The 19,932-nt window shown below is 41.8% G+C and overlaps 1 protein-coding gene across 4 annotated transcripts in view; it reads left to right on the forward strand.

The window, feature by feature from the left end:
• dnajc13 (dnaJ homolog subfamily C member 13) overlaps positions 1-19,589 on the forward strand; it is a 31,491-nt gene extending 11,902 nt beyond the window's left edge. Inside the window, exons 6-58 of one of the 4 annotated variants that reach the window (XM_085286865.1) lie at positions 313-513; positions 628-834; positions 1,013-1,108; positions 1,290-1,381; positions 2,410-2,576; positions 3,276-3,355; positions 3,454-3,623; positions 3,721-3,753; positions 4,452-4,551; positions 4,953-5,060; positions 5,213-5,368; positions 5,491-5,547; positions 5,641-5,762; positions 5,948-6,023; positions 6,198-6,293; positions 6,388-6,528; positions 7,495-7,512; positions 8,447-8,529; positions 8,920-9,073; positions 9,288-9,391; positions 9,488-9,647; positions 9,729-9,791; positions 9,882-9,983; positions 10,738-10,842; positions 11,187-11,389; positions 11,513-11,597; positions 11,689-11,843; positions 11,961-12,006; positions 12,097-12,251; positions 12,377-12,578; positions 12,669-12,784; positions 12,958-13,036; positions 13,134-13,269; positions 13,400-13,584; positions 13,730-13,804; positions 13,912-14,031; positions 14,130-14,525; positions 14,631-14,744; positions 14,838-14,954; positions 15,049-15,226; positions 15,316-15,407; positions 15,488-15,587; positions 15,688-15,762; positions 15,877-15,989; positions 16,114-16,283; positions 16,381-16,423; positions 16,508-16,681; positions 16,771-16,950; positions 17,072-17,212; positions 17,293-17,436; positions 17,529-17,628; positions 17,880-17,984; positions 18,437-19,589. In XM_085286865.1, coding sequence (XP_085142991.1) covers positions 313-513; positions 628-834; positions 1,013-1,108; positions 1,290-1,381; positions 2,410-2,576; positions 3,276-3,355; positions 3,454-3,623; positions 3,721-3,753; positions 4,452-4,551; positions 4,953-5,060; positions 5,213-5,368; positions 5,491-5,547; positions 5,641-5,762; positions 5,948-6,023; positions 6,198-6,293; positions 6,388-6,528; positions 7,495-7,512; positions 8,447-8,529; positions 8,920-9,073; positions 9,288-9,391; positions 9,488-9,647; positions 9,729-9,791; positions 9,882-9,983; positions 10,738-10,842; positions 11,187-11,389; positions 11,513-11,597; positions 11,689-11,843; positions 11,961-12,006; positions 12,097-12,251; positions 12,377-12,578; positions 12,669-12,784; positions 12,958-13,036; positions 13,134-13,269; positions 13,400-13,584; positions 13,730-13,804; positions 13,912-14,031; positions 14,130-14,525; positions 14,631-14,744; positions 14,838-14,954; positions 15,049-15,226; positions 15,316-15,407; positions 15,488-15,587; positions 15,688-15,762; positions 15,877-15,989; positions 16,114-16,283; positions 16,381-16,423; positions 16,508-16,681; positions 16,771-16,950; positions 17,072-17,212; positions 17,293-17,436; positions 17,529-17,628; positions 17,880-17,935 — 6,441 coding nt within the window. In that variant the 3' untranslated portion in view covers positions 17,936-17,984; positions 18,437-19,589. The remainder of the gene's footprint in view (positions 1-312; positions 514-627; positions 835-1,012; positions 1,109-1,289; positions 1,382-2,409; positions 2,577-3,275; positions 3,356-3,453; positions 3,624-3,720; positions 3,754-4,451; positions 4,552-4,952; positions 5,061-5,212; positions 5,369-5,490; positions 5,548-5,640; positions 5,763-5,947; positions 6,024-6,197; positions 6,294-6,387; positions 6,529-7,494; positions 7,513-8,446; positions 8,530-8,919; positions 9,074-9,287; positions 9,392-9,487; positions 9,648-9,728; positions 9,792-9,881; positions 9,984-10,737; positions 10,843-11,186; positions 11,390-11,512; positions 11,598-11,688; positions 11,844-11,960; positions 12,007-12,096; positions 12,252-12,376; positions 12,579-12,668; positions 12,785-12,957; positions 13,037-13,133; positions 13,270-13,399; positions 13,585-13,729; positions 13,805-13,911; positions 14,032-14,129; positions 14,526-14,630; positions 14,745-14,837; positions 14,955-15,048; positions 15,227-15,315; positions 15,408-15,487; positions 15,588-15,687; positions 15,763-15,876; positions 15,990-16,113; positions 16,284-16,380; positions 16,424-16,507; positions 16,682-16,770; positions 16,951-17,071; positions 17,213-17,292; positions 17,437-17,528; positions 17,629-17,879; positions 17,985-18,436) is intronic. The other 3 variants (XM_085286861.1, XM_085286863.1, XM_085286864.1) reach the window with 3 other exon arrangements.
• Positions 19,590-19,932: the final 343 nt, after the last annotated feature.

Below are 19,932 nucleotides of genomic sequence, written 5' to 3' on the forward strand. Positions count from 1 at the left end.
CAGCTGATAATGAAATATCTAAGAAGGAAGAAATTTCACAAAATGACTTTGCAACGGTGGCATCCTGTAATTGTACCGTGTTCAAATTCAGTGAGCTCTTTGAAACAACCTATTGTTTCACAATTGTTTGTAAAGGCAGAATGCATGAGTAAATTAGCTGCTTGATTTTATGCAGCAGTAGCAATGGGAATCAAAACACCCACAATTCAAAGATTAAGAGTTGTGGCCCAGGTTTGTCCATATAGCGTAGGTGTACCATTGCTGGGTCATTATATTCAATGTCTTACAACACATGTGCCACATTCTTGGCAGCGCTACAATTGCTACAAGCACCACTGGAGTGACACAAGGAAGCCTGTGAGTTTAGAGGTGACACCAGGCGGCATCGACCAGATCGACCCCCACACTAACCGAGTGGTGTGTTCCTATGATTACCGAAATGTAGAGGGCTTTGTCGAGGTCTCCGATTACCAGGGAGGATTTTGCATCCTTTACGGTGGCTTCAGCAGACTGGTATGTGTTCATAAAGTTTGTGTTTTTGTATATTAAGGAGCTTTTTAAAAATTCATTATTTCTTTAAAAACATATGAGCAAGTTTCTCTTCACCTTCCTTTTCCTTTCTTTCAGCATCTGTTTGCCTCAGAGCATCGAGATGAAATCATTCGCAGTGCCATAGAGCATGCCGGGAACTTTATTGGCATCACTCTTCGATTGAGGAAGGAGGCTCTAACTTTTGAGGGTTTCATGACAGACAGGTTGGGGAAATACAGCTCAGACGAGAGCATAACTTCCCTAGCAGAGTTTGTGGTGCAGAAGATCACCCCTCGACATCCGGTGAGAACGCTCTAGTTTATTTTGCTCTTCTCATTGTTGTAGGGTGGTGGTTGTGAACATTCTATCCAAAAATTGACTAGGTTTCTAATCTGATTATGTAGTGGATTATTTGAAAAATGTGCTGATTTTTTGAGAGTATCATTCATGTTAAGATGTTTGTGCTTTTTGTCTCTTCCAGGAACCCGTTAAGCGCATCCTGGCCCTGACAGAGACGTGTCTAGTGGAGAGAGACCCCGCTTCGTACAACATAGTCACCATCAAACCCTTTGGAGAGGTGAGCCTTAACAAAAAGTTGGAATAATTTTGGCACTAAAAGTCACTCACTCAAAAGCATATTGTGTGCAGCTGTAATGAGAGGTAAATGTTGTTTTTTTTGCTTCATTATATATTATTAGGCTAAACTATCCCCTCCCACTCTCTTTTGGGCATTCTCGCTCTGTCTCATCTCCCCTCAGATATTTGCTCTCATCTGTGATGTGGAAAATCCTCAGGTGTTTACTGTAGAATTTATCCGAGGTCAGATCAGGAAGTTCTCCTCCACAGAAAGGTACGTTCGACAGTGTTTTTTGTCACGCTAAATTTCAGTTAGAATTTTTTTCTCTTTAACCGTAATGGCACATCGATCAGGCATAACATTATGACCACTTACAGGTGAAGTGAAGAAGTGAATAACATTAATTATCTCTTAATCAAAGCACCTTCTAGTGCAGGGGTGGGCAATTCCAGGCCTCGAGGGCCGGTGTCCCTGCAGGTTTTAGATCTCACCCTGGGTCAACACACCTGAATCACATGATTAGTTCGTTATCAGGCCTCTGGAGAACTGCAGGACTTGTTGAGGAGCTAATTTAGCCATTTAAATCAGCTGTGTTGGTCCAAGGACACATCTAAAACCTGCAGGGACACCGGACCTCAAGGCCTGGAGTTGCCCACCCCTGTTCTAGTGTGTGGGATATATTAGGAAGCAAGTGAATGTTTTTCTTTTTCTTCAAAGCTGATGTGTTAGAAGCCAGAAAATTGGCAACACTAAGGATTTGTGAATTTGCCGAGGGCAACATTGTGATGGCTAGATGGCTGGGTCAGAGCATCTCCAAAACTGCAGCTCTTCTGGGGTCTTCCCCAGCAGTGAAGGTTGGCCGGTGTGGTCTGATCCAACAGATGACCTTCTGTAGCTCAAATTGTTCCGATAGAAAGGTGGCAGAATAGGAGGACAGCGAGAAGTTTGAGGTGTTGACTTGGCCTCCAAATTCCCCCGATCTCAGTCCAATCGCACATCTGTGGGATGTGCTGGACAAGCGAGTCCGATCCATGGAGGCTCCACCTTAAAGGATCTGTTGCTAATATATTAGTGCTAGATACCACAGCACACTTTCAGGGGTCTGATGGAGTCCATGCCTCGACATTTCAGGACTGTTTTGGCAGCAAAAGTTGGCCCAACACAATATTAAGCAGGTGGCCATGATGTTATGTGTGATCCGTGTTTTCTATCCGTGATCTCTAAGTTAATTTATTTTTCCGGTGCCACTCCCTCTGATCATTAGTGCATTTTGCTGAGTCTGTCTGTACGTGCGCTTGTAGGGACTCCCTGTTAGCCAGCTTACTTGATGGAGTCAGAGCATCAGGCAACAGAGATGTGTGTGTCAAGATGGCTCCCACCCAGCGAGGACAGAGATGGGGGCTACTGAGCATGCCTGTGGATGAAGAAGTGGAGAGTTTGCATCTCAGGTTCCTGGCAGCACCTCCCAGTGAGTCAGACCCCTTTGTCTCATAAAATCTGATACAAATTCATGGATCTTGTTTTTGATCTGCTCTACAGTCATATTTAAATGTTAATATTTTACACAGTAGTGTAAGTGGTGCTTCTTCGGTGGCACTGGTGATATTTTCCTCAACCTCTTTGATTTTTATGAAAAATGTAATTGACATTACATTTTTTCCCCTTAATGTTTTTTTTCACTAATTCCTTGTCTCACTAATTTTAACAGAATTATTATACATGACGTTAAAAACCGGCACCACGCGGTGTCTTAAGTACAGCCACACAGACCTTTAAAACGTTCCCTGACCAAACTGCTTATCACATGCCCCTCCCGTCCCCCACGCCTTTCCAAAATGAGATATTTGGTTTTGCGTGTGTCACACATTATCTCTAACTTGAACCTGCATCCCTGTATTCACACTGGCGTCCCACTGTGATTGAGTCCGTTTTATTTCTTTGGTTTTTCTGATCACTGTTATTTGTACAACCGAGGATGACACTGTTAACATCTCCATGGAGCGATTGTGAGAAAAAGTGTTCTGGTTACTCTTGTTTTCACCCGCCTCTCTATGATCGCCAGCCTTCCAGCGTTGCTGCTGAGATAGACAGACACACTTTTGTTTGGTCAGACAGCACATCCTATTAATTTCTTTAACATTGCTTCCTCCCTTTTCCCTTTGCTTAGATGGAAATTTTGCAGATGCAGTATTCAGATTCAATGCCAACATATCCTACAGTGGAGTGCTGCATGCAGTAACCCAAGATGTGAGTGGATTTATTTTCTGTATGATTAATCTCTATGCATTTGCCTAAACAGGAGTCACAGTAATTTCTTTGTATGTCTCCTTTTTCATTCTCTCCAGGGTCTTTTCTCTGAGAACAAAGAGAAGCTCATCAACAATGCCATCCTGGCTCTTTTAAGCCAGGATACAGAGCTGCCGGCTCTTAATACTGAACTGGAAAGTCATTTTCAGGCCATACGACGCTTGGTGGCATCTAAGGCTGGCTTTCAAGCTTTCACCCAGCTGCCAAAGTAAGATTGTCCACATATGTACTTTTGCCCATCTCCTTTTACTTGCTGAAAGTATACATTTGAGCTGCTGGTAACAGGCATGCTCTGTCATTCCAAGGTCTGGTCAAGGGTCTGGACTCACAGATGCAACGTAAATATGAATCCATACATCTCAGTCTGCCCTTTCTCTGTATTTCATATCCTTCTTGATCTTTTTCCACAGTCTGTCCTAGCTGTCTATCAGCCTTCTTCTTTTATCTTTGTTCTGCTTTCATCTCAGGCTGTACGATGAGCACTTCTAAAGGGAGGTTGTGTTGCTTCACTTTGTTCAGTCGAGCTGTCTGCCTCGATTTGTCTTGACCTTCCACCATCCCCATGTCCTCCTCTCATTTTTGCGCCTTCATCTCTCTCCCTTTATCGGCTTCGGTCATTCTGATCTTTACATTTCTGTATTGCCAGGAGCCTTGCAGTCTTCCGGGGTCACTGAGATGTATGAGAGGAACTGTATTTACTGTTTATTCCTTGTTCCCTGTGAAGCAAATGAGCCAGAATTGGTTATCCTGAGAGATTCATTGCTAGCGTAGCTTGGTGTTTCCCTGCCAGATTCACAATACACACACTGTGCTAAATAAACAATAAACTCTTTCCTGAAAGATGGCTGAAAAGCACGAGAAACAACAAGCCACCTCTGAAGCAATGAATTCTTTGTGTATCCAACCCCAGACCTGTTTTTATAATGTATGTAAAAAAAAAACAAAACACAAAAATAATACTGTTTCTGTTCCTGTTAACTTTACGTTGAATGTTTAGTTGTGTTTTTAAATCTGCTAATTTGTCTGTGTGTTTTAGGTTCAGGGAAAAGTTGGGAGTAAAGACGGTAAAAGCTTTAAAAAGGAACAACAATGGCGTGACACATGCTGCTATAGACATGCTCTGTGCTCTTATGTGTGTAAGTCACCTAAGTATGGAGATGTCAAACATATTTAAACCCATGGTAAAAAGAAAGCACTCGTCTTTCAAGTCTAAGGACAAGGTTTTGGACAAGTCCAGACCTTAGCGTGATTGAAATGTTGCTGCGGGCCTTTAAGAGAGCTGTGCATACACAAATGCCCGTAAAGCTCATTGAATTGAAACAATGCTATAAAGAAGAGTGAGCAAATATTCCTCCACAACATTTAAATAATTTAAAATTTTGTAAAGACCAGATGATTTTTTTTCCCCCCCACTGTGTCCTGTTACATAAAAAAATTAGAGTTGATAGAGGGTGCACTTTCTTTTTGCTATGACTGTACAGGGACATGGAGTTTGCAGTTTGACTGAGATTTTTTTTTCTTTGATCTTTTTCTCCAGCCGATGCATGATGATTATGACCTGAGGCAGGAGCAGCTGAACAAGGCCTCGCTGCTATCCTCCAAGAAGTTCCTTGAAAACCTTCTTGAAAAATTCATTACTAATGTGGTACATGTCTTTTTATTGTCAGCAAGCTGTTTTTCTCTCCTTTTTTCTGAAGCTCAGGCATACAAGGACATTCATAACTTTTTTGTATTTAAAAAATCACATCATATATACTATGTTTCTAATGTTATTTCTCTTTTTCTCATATTTTCCAGGACCATGGAACAGGAGCTTTGGTCATCAGCTCTTTGTTGGACTTTTTAACCTTTGCACTCTGCGCCCCCTACAGTGAAACCACTGAGGGGCAGCAGTTTGACATGCTGCTTGAGATGGTCGCCTCTAATGGGCGAACACTTTTCAAGCTATTCCAGGTGGGTAACTTGACAAGCAAGAAACTAAATGGAGAGGAAAGTAAATTAGGAATACTGTCAACAATTAGTCTGATTAAGACAAAAATGTAAAATATATTGAATGGTGATGTTCGTTTCTTTAGCATCCTTCTATGGCTATAGTGAAGGGAGCAGGTCTGGTGATGAAAGCTATTATTGAGGTAAGTCTTTTTGTAGGTGCTATACAGTGACGTCTGGATGTGTTGCACCTCAGGATTTATGATAATAACCAACTAAGCTTTATTTACATTCAGGAGGGAGACAAGGAAATAGCCACCAAGATGCAGGAGCTGGCCTTGAGTGAAGGGGCGCTGCCGAGACATCTGCACACATCTCTGTTCACCATTAGTGCAGACCAGCGGATGCTTACCAACAGGTCTGATCTCAGTAAACATGAACACTGACACATAGTAATGTCGTTTTTTTCTTATCTTTTTGCTGCTGCAGGTTTTTCCTCTACTGTATTTGTATTTCAGTAAAAATCTATGCAGATAAGCATCATAGGACAGAATTTTACTTGTTACTGGTGATAAATATCTGCCAATAAATGATGTTTCTCAGGCAACTCAGTCGTCACTTGGTGGGACTGTGGACAGCAGAGAACCCTGTAGCAATAAACCTTCTCAAGAGGATACTGGTAAGCCGATTTCAGACTCTTAGAAGAAAAAAAAAATTGATGCCGTTCCAATACTCATGCCAGAAGCTTTTAGTGTGATGATGGTAATAGCCTGTACTTTTTGCTGGCAGCTGAGGTAGCTTGTTTAAAGTCTTAATTTATTTCATTTCGGCTTGTTCATCTCTATGCTTGTAGCCAACAGGCCTGTTGGCATACCTGGACAGTCCTGACCCTGTCCCAGAGAAAGATGTGGACAGAATGCACGTCCGTGACAACTTGAAAATCGCTACGGTATGTGGACAGACATGCACCTTAATGTAATGGAGTCAGTAAAAAATAAAATGTTTGCCATCTGTAATTGTTTTTATATCTTTGTTTCCCACAGGACCAGCTGAATCGAAACAAGGTGCCTGAATGGCAGCGGATAGCAGGAAAAGCAGCCAAAGAAGTGGAGAAGTTTGCCAAGGAGAAAGCTGATCTCGTGCTGATGCACTGGAGAGATAAAATGGGCATAGCCCAGAAGGAGGTGAGAATGATATCTTTTAATTTGTAAAAAGACTTCATGGCTGTTTAACCTCTGAGCTATCAAAAGAGCTGCTGCTGCAAGTGTGTTCTGCTCAGGTTGCTTTAACTTTCATCTTTTTCTATTCTCGTGCTGATGCTGAATAGTGCTGCAGAATCCAAAGACAAACTCAATGGCAGACTTTCCACGTGCTGCTGGTATTTTGCATGTATGGCAGTTAGAGCTTTGCTGCAATCACATTTGACCTTTCTTTGAAAAATATGTGCCTCAGTTATATGCTCTATACACTGCTTGTGCTCCTTTCATATGTGTTTGCCATAAATCTTTTATTTAGGTATGGAGAAAATTTTGCTTAACTCTTTGTATGGCGAGGTGCAGAATGCGAAGGGTTACCGCTTACTCTTAAGGAAAACCTCTGTTTGGATGCGTGGTGTTTCAGTCTGAACACAAATAGGTGTTTTGTTTTGTTTTTGTACACCCAAAAAATATTTGGGTGGGTCAAGATTGGTGGTGACAGCCACCAAGCTATATCAGGTATTGCCTGCTCCTTGTGCACCCTAAATCAAGACTCCCTTAAAAATAAAATGAAGTTACGTTTCTTCTCTTTCTGTTTCTCTGGCTGCATGATAATCACCCCAGATTTACTGAACAGAGAAGTACAATGATTGGTTTGCTTTCTCTGTGAATCACGGCCACCTTTTTATTTTTGGATTTGTTACTGTTTTTCAAATGAGTATAATTACAAAATTAGTCATGCAGTACTACAGAAATCTTGTGTAAAGTCATCTATTAAATCACAGATTTAGTTGTAACTTTTATGACTCTCACTTTGTATATTAGTAGCATCGTGATCTTGTGACCCTTTAGCTGCAATTCATCTGTTTGATCTGAGGAACAATAATCTCTCTGTGTGTCTCCACTCCTCCCTCCCCTTGTCTTGTGTGGTTTCTCTGCTGTCAAAATTTGCAGCAGGACAGAAATAACCTGGTAAGTAGGACTGACCAATGGGATCCTTTTTCCATTCTCTCCATGTTCTTTCTCTCGATTAAACCATTTTTCATCTTCACGAGACCCATCAGGCGTGTTTTTGTTTGGTTTCGTGTTATTTAGTCGGGCAGTCGCATCTTGACATCCAAAAGGGATTTCCAGGAGTCTTAAAATAGAACCCAGGAAAAAAGTGTGATGAAAGAGCACGTCATGTCTTTTCTTCTCCTTTTGACAACAGAGGGCATGTTCAGGGTGGAGCACAGGCTGAACTGGATCTTTGCAGCTATAAGTATGCTTGTAGCTATATATATGCTTACCTGCATATTTAGTTATCAATAAATAATGACCACACACAGCCTTAAACAATAAGACCTTTACAAATATCCCATGCAGCAGTGTTTTTTAATATCCTTGATGAAATTTCAGAAAAATTGTTGTTATCCTTTCTAGCACCTAAACTACAATGTTTTGCATTCTGAAACTCGGAGTTGGCGGTAGTGCTGTGAAAAGGCACTCATCAAATGCATGAGAACTGTGTTCATAATTTTGAAACCATAAATTAGCTTCACATAGGTATGTAGAGCGTAAACATGCCACAGACCTGGTTCTCCTGAACACACCCAACTTTGGGATCCCACCTTGGTTTTTTGTGTTTGTTTTATTCTGTGTTTGTACGGTTCATTGTTTTGTTTTGTTTTTAATATTTGTGTTTAATTTTTCTAATATCTGACTTCCTCCATTCTAAAAAAAACCACCCCAACATGTTATTATCCATTCATTGAATTTCACTTTATTATTCTTTTCTGTCTAAAATGTTGCTCATGTTGTCGCTGTCTTTACCACTCTGTGTGCCGTGATGTGACAGAGCAAACACTGAAGTCTGTGAATAATGTGGAATACCTTACAAAGATGTCCCTTTGTGATTTAATTTCAGAATCCAAACCAAAAACCTGTCATCCTGAGAAAGAGGAGGCAGAGGATAAAGATTGAAGCAAACTGGGAGCTCTTCTACTACAGGTAGAAATTTCTAACTATGGTAACCCAAAATTGCAATCAGATGTGAGTATGGGACCTTCTTTTGCTGTACTTTATTGTGCCAATACTGCACAATAAAGGGGCACCCACACAGGAAGTAACAAGCAGTAATGTGGAGAAATAACCACTAACCATGTGAAGTGGGCAGAATTTTCACTGTTGAGTGAAATATCGGTTACACAACCAGAGCTTAGAATGCTTATTAGTGGCCAGCTGTCATCTTTGAAGTGATGAGCAAGTAAGTTTATATATGGAAACGTTAAACCGTTGTTAGGATGTATGTAGGCATCATAAAGCTTGGCTTGTTGGTATGATCCACTTACATTTTTAAAAGGACATGATCAAGCGTCTCGGTCCTGTTTTTTCATTAAGATTCCAGCTTGACCATGCGCGATCCAACCTCATCTGGAACTTTAAAACAAGGGAGGAACTTCGCGATGCCCTGGAGGGGGAGATGCGTTCCTTTGGCGTGGACCGCGAGCTGGGCAGTGCCACAGTTATCTCCTGGAACCATCAGGAGTTTGAGGTTTGTGCTCAATTACTAGTACGGTTCAGTCTCTGGGCTGTCATTTACTTTAGAAAATCATTTTATAGTAAACTTGTATAATATTTAAATCAAAAGAAAACTGTAGATTGTAAGGTAAAACCAGAAAATTGTAATCCAGTCTTATTCCAGTGGTATGCAGATAAACATGTCATTATTCAAATCCGTGCTCCTATGTGTCATCTTTTTGTTACAGGTGAAATATGAGTGCCTTTCAGATGAGATAAAAATTGGGGATTATTACTTGCGACTGCTGCTTGAGGAGGACGAAAACGAAGAATCGAGTGCTATCAAGAGATCGTAAGATTTTTAACCTCCAAGCGAGCTACGCCCATGTCATTATTCCCTCCCAAATCTATAAAGAGGAGTCATGCTTCCCCTTCGTTGTGTTTTCAGATACGAGTTCTTCAACGAACTCTACCACCGCTTTTTGCTTACACCCAAAGTTACAATGAAGTGCCTGTGCCTGCAGGCACTCGCAATAGTCTACGGCAAGTGCTATGAAGAGATTGGCCCCTTCACTGACACAAAATACATCGTGGGGATGCTGGACCGGGTAAATGCTGGCAAACTCATTTCACTCTGCTTTTGTGTTGTTTAATTACTCCTGAAATCTAACACACGTTTGTCATTAAAGTGTACAGACAGACTGGAAAGAGACAGACTCATACTCTTCCTCTACAAGCTCATTCTCCACAAGGTAAGCTATACAATTAGTCTCTTTGCGTTGCATGCTAATTTAACCCATCGTTTTGTTTTTTCTGTGCATTAATTCCCCTTTCTTCTATAGAAAAACGTGAAGGATGTCATGGACTCAAATGGAGTTCGTATTTTGGTGGACCTGCTCACTTTGGCACATCTGCACACCAGCAGAGCTACCGTGCCGCTACAGGTAAAAAGAAAAAAGAAAGAGGCTAATTGGTTTCTGTTTGTACTTCGTTTTGTTTTTAGATTCTGACTTTAGATGCGACAGTAGTCTTTTTTTGTGCCAGAAATAACCATATTTAAAAAAGAAGTTGGACGAGTTACCACTGTCGAGCATGATTATCAAGCTGCTTGTCTAAATGTATGGGTGTGATGCGCTCATGCACATACATGATTATACGTGCTCAGTAACAGACTGGCTGTGCCACATAAGAAGCTACCTTATTTCTTATAGTTTCAATGAAATGGTCAAAAAAGCAAGTGCACAGGGTCGAGGTTTAGTTCACAGACTTGAGTTAGCAGAAGTTAAGCCTAGCACAGAGGGATTGTCTCCAGAAGGCTTTGTGACACCAGTCAATGAAAGCAGTAGTGCCCCTAACTCCATTATTCCCTTAGAGTTGTTATGAAGGAGGAGAGTATCCATAGAGGACAAATATTTTTGTAGCAGGCTGTGAAAAGGCTTTGTAAAAACGACAATTGGGATTGACTCCATTTTTGAACCATCTACAAGTCGCCTACAGAGAGAATGGCATTTTAGCACTTTAACGTCAGCTTCTTCAGCCCCAGAGGTCAACACTTGTTAAAAAAGGGCTGTAGCATTTTTCTAATTTGTTTGATGAGCTCAACCGCACAGCCAGATGTTTTCAGATGAATTAAAATGGCATTGACTCTTGCGTAACTAATGTTTGCGCAGTTTCAAAGGATGTCTTCAATTTCCACAGAGCAACGTGTTGGAGGCAGCACCAGATATGAAGAGGGAAAGCGAGAAGGAGTGGTACTTTGGTAATGCAGACAAGGAGAGAAGAGGACCTTTCAGCTTTGAGGAGGTTTGTAATTAAAAAATATAACATTAGAATTTTACTTCAATTTTATTTGTAAAGTCATTTTATACAGAGAAGAAAATGCCACAGTACTCAGTGAACTGAAAAACATCCCATCAGTTTTTATCATTTGTGTTAAATCAATAAAACAAAGTACAATTATTAAATAAATTTAATTGAATATAACATTAGTGCATTACCTCAGTTACTGCAGTGCAACATTTTGTTCATTTTTGTTGATCTCATGCAGTTGTCTACATTTATTTCTGTGTGGTTTTGTCTTTGTTTTGAGTTGCTTAGTTTTCAGCTTCTATTTCTGCTCACCATTGTGTTTTATTTATCTTTTTCAGATGCAGGAGTTTTGGAGTACAGGTGTGCTGACAGCAAAGACACGCTGCTGGGCTCAGGGGATGGACGGATGGCGCCCCCTGCAGGCCATTCCTCAATTGAAGTGGTGCCTCCTGGCTACAGGGCAGGCAGTGATGAATGAGTCTGACCTGGCAACCCTCATCCTTAACATGCTCATCACGATGTGCTCGTACTATCCCAGCAGGTGGGACCCATTGAAATTGTCTCTATGGTTGTGTGAGCGCCAAATAAACCACCTGTCCTCTTTTACAACTTTATTTTATGTATTATATACAGTAGGATTTATTAATTGTTTTTCTTTACTCAGGGACCAAGACAATGCCATTATCCGTCCTTTACCTAAGATCAAAAGGATGATTGCTGACAATGCCTGTCTCCCACACATTGTCCAGGTAGTTGCACAATTCGTCTTGAAGTTGTGTCACATGACCAGATGATACTCATCACTGAACTGAATAAAATGCTTGTCTTTGTCCTCTGCAGCTGCTCCTAACCTTTGACCCCATTCTGGTGGAAAAGGTGGCCAATGTTCTGTACCTGGTGATGCAGGACAACCCCAACCTGCAGCGTCTCTATTTGACTGGTGTCTTCTTCTTCATCATGATGTACACAGGCTCCAACGTGCTTCCTGTGGCAAGGTGAAAGCACGGCGCAGTCAGCTGGCAAAATCTTTTCTAGAAAGGAGTTTTATAACAGTTTTGTGTATGTATGTAGTGTTGATACTGATGTCTGTGATTTTTGTCTGATGTCTTCAGATTCCTGAAGTACACTCATCTGAAACAAGCATTCAAATCAGAGGAGGTGAAGTTCCTTATATTTTACAATAGATGATATCCTTTGAATCTTAGATCCTTTTGAAAATGGCATTGACCTGTTGCGCTGTCTTTACAGTCTAAGGGTCAGGACATTGTGCAGCGTAGTGTTCTGGGACCTGTGTTGCCTGAAGCCATGGTGTGTTATCTGGAGAACTACGAGGCCGAGCGATTCTCTGAGATTTTTCTGGGAGAATTTGACACGCCTGAGGCAATTTGGAGCAGCGAGATGAGGTCAGAAGTAGTCTCTGTCTTGCGTAACTAGCTTACTTAAAGATCATGTACAGATAACTGCAGCAACAATAGACATTGTCTAATTTCTGAGAGTTTTAAAAGTTTCTTTTTGAATTCTGTTTCAGGCGGATGATGATAGAGAAGATAGCGGCCCATGTTGCTGACTTTAGCCCCAGGCTGCAGAGCAACACGCGGGCCCTTTACCAGTACTGTCCCATCCCAGTCATTAGCTTCCCTCAGCTGGACAATGAGCTCTTCTGCAACATCTACTACCTCAGACATTTGTGTGACAGCACCCGCTTCCCTGACTGGCCTATCCGAGATGCCGTACGTCAATATTGAAAATTTTCTACTTTTTCTTTTTTGTGTTTAAAATGTTTGGTTTTTAAAAGTATCATGATTTGATTGTCCCTTCAGGTGAAGCTGCTTAAAGACACTCTTGAAGCCTGGAAGAGGGAAGTGGAGAAGAAACCTCCTTCAATGTCTGTGGACGATGCCTTTGAAGTCCTCAACCTCCCCAAAGGACAGGGGCAGTGAGTGTTGTTGTTTTCAAAGTAGCAGGCAACATGCATTACATTTTTTACTATAATCATAGATGTCTATATATAGATAGATACAGGTATATAGAGAGATGTATAGATATATAGAGAATGCTTTGAGTTGCTGTCATTAAATGCACCCTCTTTTTTTGGCTTTTTGTCTTTAGGCACGAAGAGAGTAAAATCAGGAAAGCCTACTTCAGGCTGGCACAGAAGTACCATCCTGACAAAAACCCAGAGGGCAGAGTGCGTACAGTCATCACCAGCTCTACAAAAATGACTTTGCTTAGGTTAAAAGTAATTATGAATTTGATTTCAGCAACTTTTTTTTAATGTGTTTTAGGATATGTTTGAAAAAGTTAACAAAGCCTATGAGTTCCTCTGCACAAAGACTGCGCGAATCGTGGATGGCCCCGACCCAGAAAACATCATTCTCATCCTCAAAGCCCAGAGCATCCTGTTCAACCGGCATAAACAAGGTTTGTTTTTATTGCTGTTTATTCTATCTCCTGTAAAACATAGCCTCGCAGTATGCAAGAAGAGAGAGTGAGAGTTCCTTCAGCTGCAGTCTTTCAGCTAATGCTGCTGATTCTTTCACTACTTCCTCAGAACTGGAGCCTTACAAATATGCTGGTTATCCCATGCTCATCAAAACAATCACAATGGAGACGGAAGATAATCAGCTTTTCTCAAAAACGTCCCCTCTTCTCCCGGCTGCTGCTGAACTCGCCTTCCACACTGTAAACTGCTCGGCTCTTAATGCAGAGGAACTGCGACGGGACAACGGCATTGAGGTATTAAACGTCTTAAAAAGCTGTGAAATATCAGGCAGTTTAAGGGAAATAAAAAATGTACTTCATGTGGTTATGTGTAAGTATGCTGGGGCATGTGGAGAAGCTGTGGTATGTGAATAATGAAATTGTGCTTGTTTTTATTCAGATATTGTTGGAGGCTCTGTCTCGGTGTGTCGCTGTATTAACTGCGTCCAGCAAGCCTGATGACATGGCTGTACAGGTGATGACAAAACACATGATTTCCCTTTCCTTGCAGTCACATTTCTGTATGTGCACATTTTGATCTTGTCATTTTATCACGCTTTCTAAATGCCAATCGTACCACAGGTGTGTGGGCACATCTGTAAGTGCTACAGTGTAGCAGCTCAGTTTGAGGAATGCAGGGAAAAAATCATCGAAATGCCCAATATCATCCGAGACCTCTGTCACATCTTGTACTATGGAAAGGTCAGTCTTGCATCTTCTGTGTGTGCTTTATTCTTCTTTTTCTTTTCAGCAGTTTGAACTAAAAATAGCAATTTCCAATTTTCCTCGCTTCCTCTCAGAGTCTCTCAAAGACTGCAGCCCTGGCGGTTCAGTGCGTCAGCTCCTTTGCGGTGGATTTCTTCCTACAGACCCATCTGTACCACGCTGGTGTGCTTTGGCACCTGCTGGTCTATCTGTTCAACTACGACTACACTCTAGAGGAGAGTGGCGTGCAGGCTAGTCAGGACACAAACCAGCAGGAGGTCGCTAACAACTTGGCCAAACTCAGCCTCATAGCCCTGAGCCGTCTGGCAGGCTACACACCAACGCCACAAAGCCCTGATGGAAACAACCCTGTTTCAGAGACCAATGGCATAGAGGGTACGCCTCCAGAGAACCCCACTATCCGAAAGAGCTTAGCAGCCATGCTGACTCCATACATCTCAAGGAAGCTGGGCACGACATCTCCCGCTGAGGTCAGTTGAATATGTTGCTAAGTAGACATTAATGGACGTTGCTAAGCATCAGTGAGCAGAGGCCAAATGCTGTGCTCAAAGCAAACTTCTCTTTTTTGCGTTCAGGTCTTGAAGTTGCTGAACAGTAACTCGGAGAATCCCTACTTGATCTGGAACAATGGGACACGAGCCGAGCTGCTGGAGTTCCTAGAGATTCAGCAGGAGGGAAACATCAAAAGAGTAGGAATGACTTACAAGTGCTTTCAGACTGCCTTTCACGATAAATGATCCAAAACTGGAGTGAATCACGCAACTTCTCTGGTTTCTTGGCAGGGAGAAAATGATAAAAGCTTTGGTGCTGAGTTTGTGTTCAGTGATCACAGCAAGGAGCTCATAGTGGGTGAGATTTTTGTCCGAGTCTACAATGAACAGCCATCTTTTCCACTGGAGGTGAGGAGAAGAAAGTATTAGACAATTAGGACCAAATTCAGGTTTGGACTTTTAGTAATCCATAAGTAACTTGTTTTACAATCTCTGTCTTCAGTACCCAAAAGCATTTGCAGCCAGTCTGCTGGACTATGTTGGCTCCCAGGCTCAGTACCTCAACACTCTGCTGGCCATGAGTCAGAGTAACAAGGTAGAGTCCCAGCAGCACGCTGAAAGGCTTCGCTTTGCTGAAATGGCTTTAGAGGCCCTCCGTAATGTCATCAAGAACAACCCTGGTGAGCTTCCAGACTGACTGACGTTATGTTTATTTAAGTGCTGTGAGTTTGGAGCTTCTTTCTAAGTATTTCTCTTGGTGTAATTACAGGATCAGAGTCGGAGTGCATCGGTCACTTCAAGCTGCTCTTCTCCTTGTTGCGGGTTCATGGAGCTGGTAGAGTGCAACAGCTGGTTTTGGAGGTAGAGATCAACAGGTCTTGGGTCCTTACATGTACTTACTGTGAATCCCTGGATTGTTATCATATTGGTGTCTTCTGCAGGTTGTGAATACAGTGACATCAAATCAAGAGTGTGTGAGCAACATCGCTGAATCTCTAGTGTTGTCCAACCTTCTGGTGCTGCTGCACTCACTTCCTTCCAGTGAGAAAACACAACTGACTGTCATACTCTTTGTCTTTCCTCTTCTCCCTATCCCTGTAATGCATCTTCACACACTGAAATACTCCTTTGTGTCCTTCAGGCAGGCAAATGGTGCTGGAAACCCTCTATGCACTCACGTCTAACACGAAGATCGTCAAAGAGGCAATGGCCAAAGGTCCGTGTTCTACTGTTTGTTTGTTTTTGTTGTTGTTTGTTTTTTAGTGATTGCTGGCTACATTTATCTGAATTTTGAATCACAGATGTTTCTGTTAATCTTTATGTCCTGCAGGTGCTCTGATCTATTTGCTGGACCTCTTCTGTAATTGCACACACCCCCAGGTTCGCACACAGACTGCAGAGCTCTTCTCAAAGATGACTTCAGACAAGCTGGTTGGGCCAAAGGTCAGATTGGAGTTAAAAAAATAAATAAAAGACTTAATCACTCTCCTCTCCCTTTTACCTTATGATGTGTCGCAACATATCTTCAACTCACTTTTGCTGTTTCATATTCTGCTTTCTCTTTTAGGTGCGTCTAACACTGATGCGTTTCCTCCCTGGTGTATTCATGGATGCCATGCGGGACAATGCTGAGGCAGCAGTTCACATATTTGAGGGAACGCACGAAAACCCTGAGCTCATCTGGAATGACAGCTCAAGGGAGAAAGTGTCTACTACTGTCCGGGAGATGATGCTTGAGTGTGTGACAAACACTGTTTTAACCAGATAAAGAATAGTTAGACACTCTAATAGGATGTTTTATGTCTTGTACTAAATCACTTTAAATCTTTTCCAGGCACTTTAAACAGCAGAAAGATAATCCTGATGTGAACTGGAAAGTAAGTATGAAAAGTCATTATTTTAAGTTGGTGTATCTGTAGGAACTATGAATGTGAAACTAAACTCCTAATCTGTGTGCTCAGTTGCCAGAAGACTTCACAGTGGCTTATGGAGCCGGACAGGGCGAGCTTGAAGTTGGTGGAGTCTTCTTGCGCATCTTTATTGCTCAGCCTGGGTGGGTGCTACGCAAGCCTCGAGAGTTCCTGGTGTCACTTCTGGAAACCCTGACTGAGCTCCTGGAGAAGAACAATCCCAATGTGAGCTTCCTAACTGAGAAACAACAGTACAAATTTCTAGTGAATGCAGAAGTTAGACTTTTTCTGTCTTATTCTGTTATCTTCTGCAGGGTGAGGCCCTGGAGACGGTTACCACGGCGGCAGTTTGCCTGTTCAGCACACAGTGCCAGCTGGCCGACCAGGTCCCTCCTTTGGGCCACCTGCCTCGGATCTTGGCGGCACTCAACCACAAGAACAATGCCGTGCCCAAGAGCTCCATCCGCCTCATCCATGTACTTTCAGATAATGAGGTAAGAAACTAATTTTAATGCAAGACTACAAAAAATCAGAACCATCTTAAGCCAGTTTAAATGTTTTATGTAAAAGTGACACCTCACCCACATCAACTAAGATATGCTTTGTTTCGTGTAGCTGTGTGTACGGTCCATGGCTTCTCTGGAGACTATTGGCCCTCTGATGACAGGGATGAAGGTTCGGGCGGACATGGCTGGATTGGCTTGTGAAGCTCTCAACCGCATGTTCCAGAAGGAGCAGACAGACCTAGTTGCCCAGGTGCACTGTCACCCTTGCTGTTATTATCCCTCACTATGTTTCATGTGTCCTTAATGGAACTTTCTATAACAACTTAACAGGCTCTGAGGGTGGAGCTGGTTCCATACCTCTTGAAATTACTGGAAGGAATCGGCCTGGAGACGTTAGAAAACCCTTCAGCTACTAAGGCCCAGATAGTTAAAGCTCTGAAGTCCATGACTCGTAGTCTACAGTATGGAGAGCAGGTATGATCGAATTATTAAAGTCATCGAATGATTGGTATGATTGTTTATTTAACAATCAAATATTTGAACTCTTGCTTGTTTTTTTTCCATAGGTGAATGAAATTCTTGCAAAGTCTTCAGTATGGAGTGCCTTCAAAGACCAGAAACACGATCTTTTCATCTCAGAGTCTCAGACTGCAGGTTACCTGACAGGTAAAGTTTTCTTTTTTGCATATTAGAAGAGTGATTAACCTGAATAACAAGCTAAACTGTTAAAATATAAAGTGCTTTAAAAGGTAAGTCTTCTGCATCTTTCTCTGAGCTGATGATGAATCTTAATGCTTTGCTTTACCCTAAAAAGGCAAAACACCTTATGGCTGACTCCTCACTTATGCTTAAACCCAGCTGTCCTATAACTTCCTGGCCCTTCCCTTCCTCTTTTTTCCTCCACATTTCCTCCTCAGGGGTTTCCACTCCTTCTCTCCTGGCCGCCAGCAGCCCACTGCGAGGTGGGCTCTAGACTCCTGAACTGGGCCCTCACAGCCCTCCTCTCTTTTGCTCTGATGCAGGTAGACCGTCCTGGCTCCTACCGTCATTCCTCTTTACCTCCATCCTGGCTGCACATGCCATTCTCCATTCCCACCCATTTCATCTTACTCACACTGAAAATAATTCATTACCTCTTAACACCCGTTCTGGATCCTCAACAGTGTATTGGAAAACAGCCAGCTTGTGTTATGTATGCAATATGTAGCCAGCACATTTTAAAAGGCTGAAATGTAGAGTTACAAGTGAAAAACATAGAAAATAGAATCAGATTTTCTAGAAAATTATCCATTAGTTGTTTACACAGTAGTCGAACTAAATTAAGCCCATGGAAAACATTGTAGCCAGTGTAGCGATCATCCCATCCATGCTTGGTGTCTTAGTGTGTAGTACATCATTCTAGCTCCCCATTAGCCCTGCATCTATCCTTGTAATTTACATCTGAACTGTCTCTTCTGCCTTGCTGTCATTGTAGGTCCAGGAGTAGCAGGTTACCTTACAGCAGGAACGGGCACCACAGTAATGCCCAACGTCCCACCCCCTGTGGACAATGACACTGGAGACCAAGGCTGAAGGACACGCACACTGAAAGGCTCAGGCACCCAGAGTGCAGCTTCACGGCCGCAGCTCAGAGAGGGACTGTTCAGCTCCCCACATGAAGGGGATGTTGAGAGGAAAACAAAACAACTGAAAAAAAGACGAGTGAGAGAGCGGGCCGTCATTGACTGTCACCAAAACCTCTGCGACACCTCCTGCAGCGTCACTCTGCTTTGCCCCTTACAAATGACACTCAAGTCTTCAGAAATGCTTTGTTTTAATGGATGACCACATTTGTTTAGTTTCTGTTCTACTTTTCTTATTTCTTCTAATGACAGAGAAGAGTTTACTTTTTGTATGAATATATTTTTTACTCTTGATTTTTTTTTCCATTAGACAGTCATGGGAAGACTGAGGCTTCTTTTTTGTTAATTTTTTTTTCTCTTTGGCATATTCTGATTGGCTACCTTAACCTTACATCTCTGAGGCCTCATTTGTGACGAACAAGCGCACAGGACCTATCCACCACTGAAATAAACATTTTGTTTACTTGTCTATATTAACGCATTCTCATGTGGAAAAGAAAAAAAAAATCACGGGACATGAAGAAATGGATGTGTATGATTTCTCTGGCCTATTTCTCCAAAAGAAAATGCCACTTTAACCCCTTAGACTTCTGCTGACCTCTGGTCTGCTTTGATCAGGTCAGCTTCAGTCCTCTTCTGTCAAAGATGACACAGAGCTCTCATAATATCCAGCCTTTTTTTCCTCTGATCTTATTCATACTTCATTCTGCTCTCTCTTTGAAGGCTACCCTTTTCTGCCTCATATTTTTTAAAGTAACTCTCCCCCAGAATGCAAAAAGCACTAGAATATTTATGAGTGAATAATAACCACCTGAAATGAGCTTCTGCTGACATGACGAATGACATTGACTCTGATTACCAATCTATGTGAAAGACTAGTGCAATTTGTGAAATGTTCAATGTAATATTACGTATATAAACTTTATATTGAATGTACATTGAAAAAAAAAAATCAGTTGACACTTGTACATAAAATTTTAAGAATAAAAGGGAACCCACAGTGTTGTTCTACTTGTTTTTTCTGTTCACAATAATTATAGATGTTAAGTCTGTTGAGAGAGAGAGAGAGAGATGAAAAGGGGGGCGGGTATGTATCAAAATATTTCTCAATCCAATCACTTTTGCAGTTAAATGTTTTTATACAAGAATCAATGTGATATACTTGAGGCCTCAGGCAATATGTTTGTTTGCTTATAAGTGCAAATGTTTCATAGAGTTATGTCATTTATATTATGTCAATCTATTTGAGAACCATAACTTTTCACGGATGTGGATATTGAATTTATAGTGGATTACACCAGCTACATAGATGCCATGAATTAGGGACTAGGTCTCACCTCATAAGCCT

This window comes from Mchenga conophoros, linkage group LG9 (assembly GCF_057382185.1).
Source record: "Mchenga conophoros isolate Kocher_MC1m ecotype Shallow Benthic linkage group LG9, M_conophoros_male_GT1.1, whole genome shotgun sequence".
Taxonomy (NCBI): domain Eukaryota; kingdom Metazoa; phylum Chordata; class Actinopteri; order Cichliformes; family Cichlidae; genus Mchenga; species Mchenga conophoros.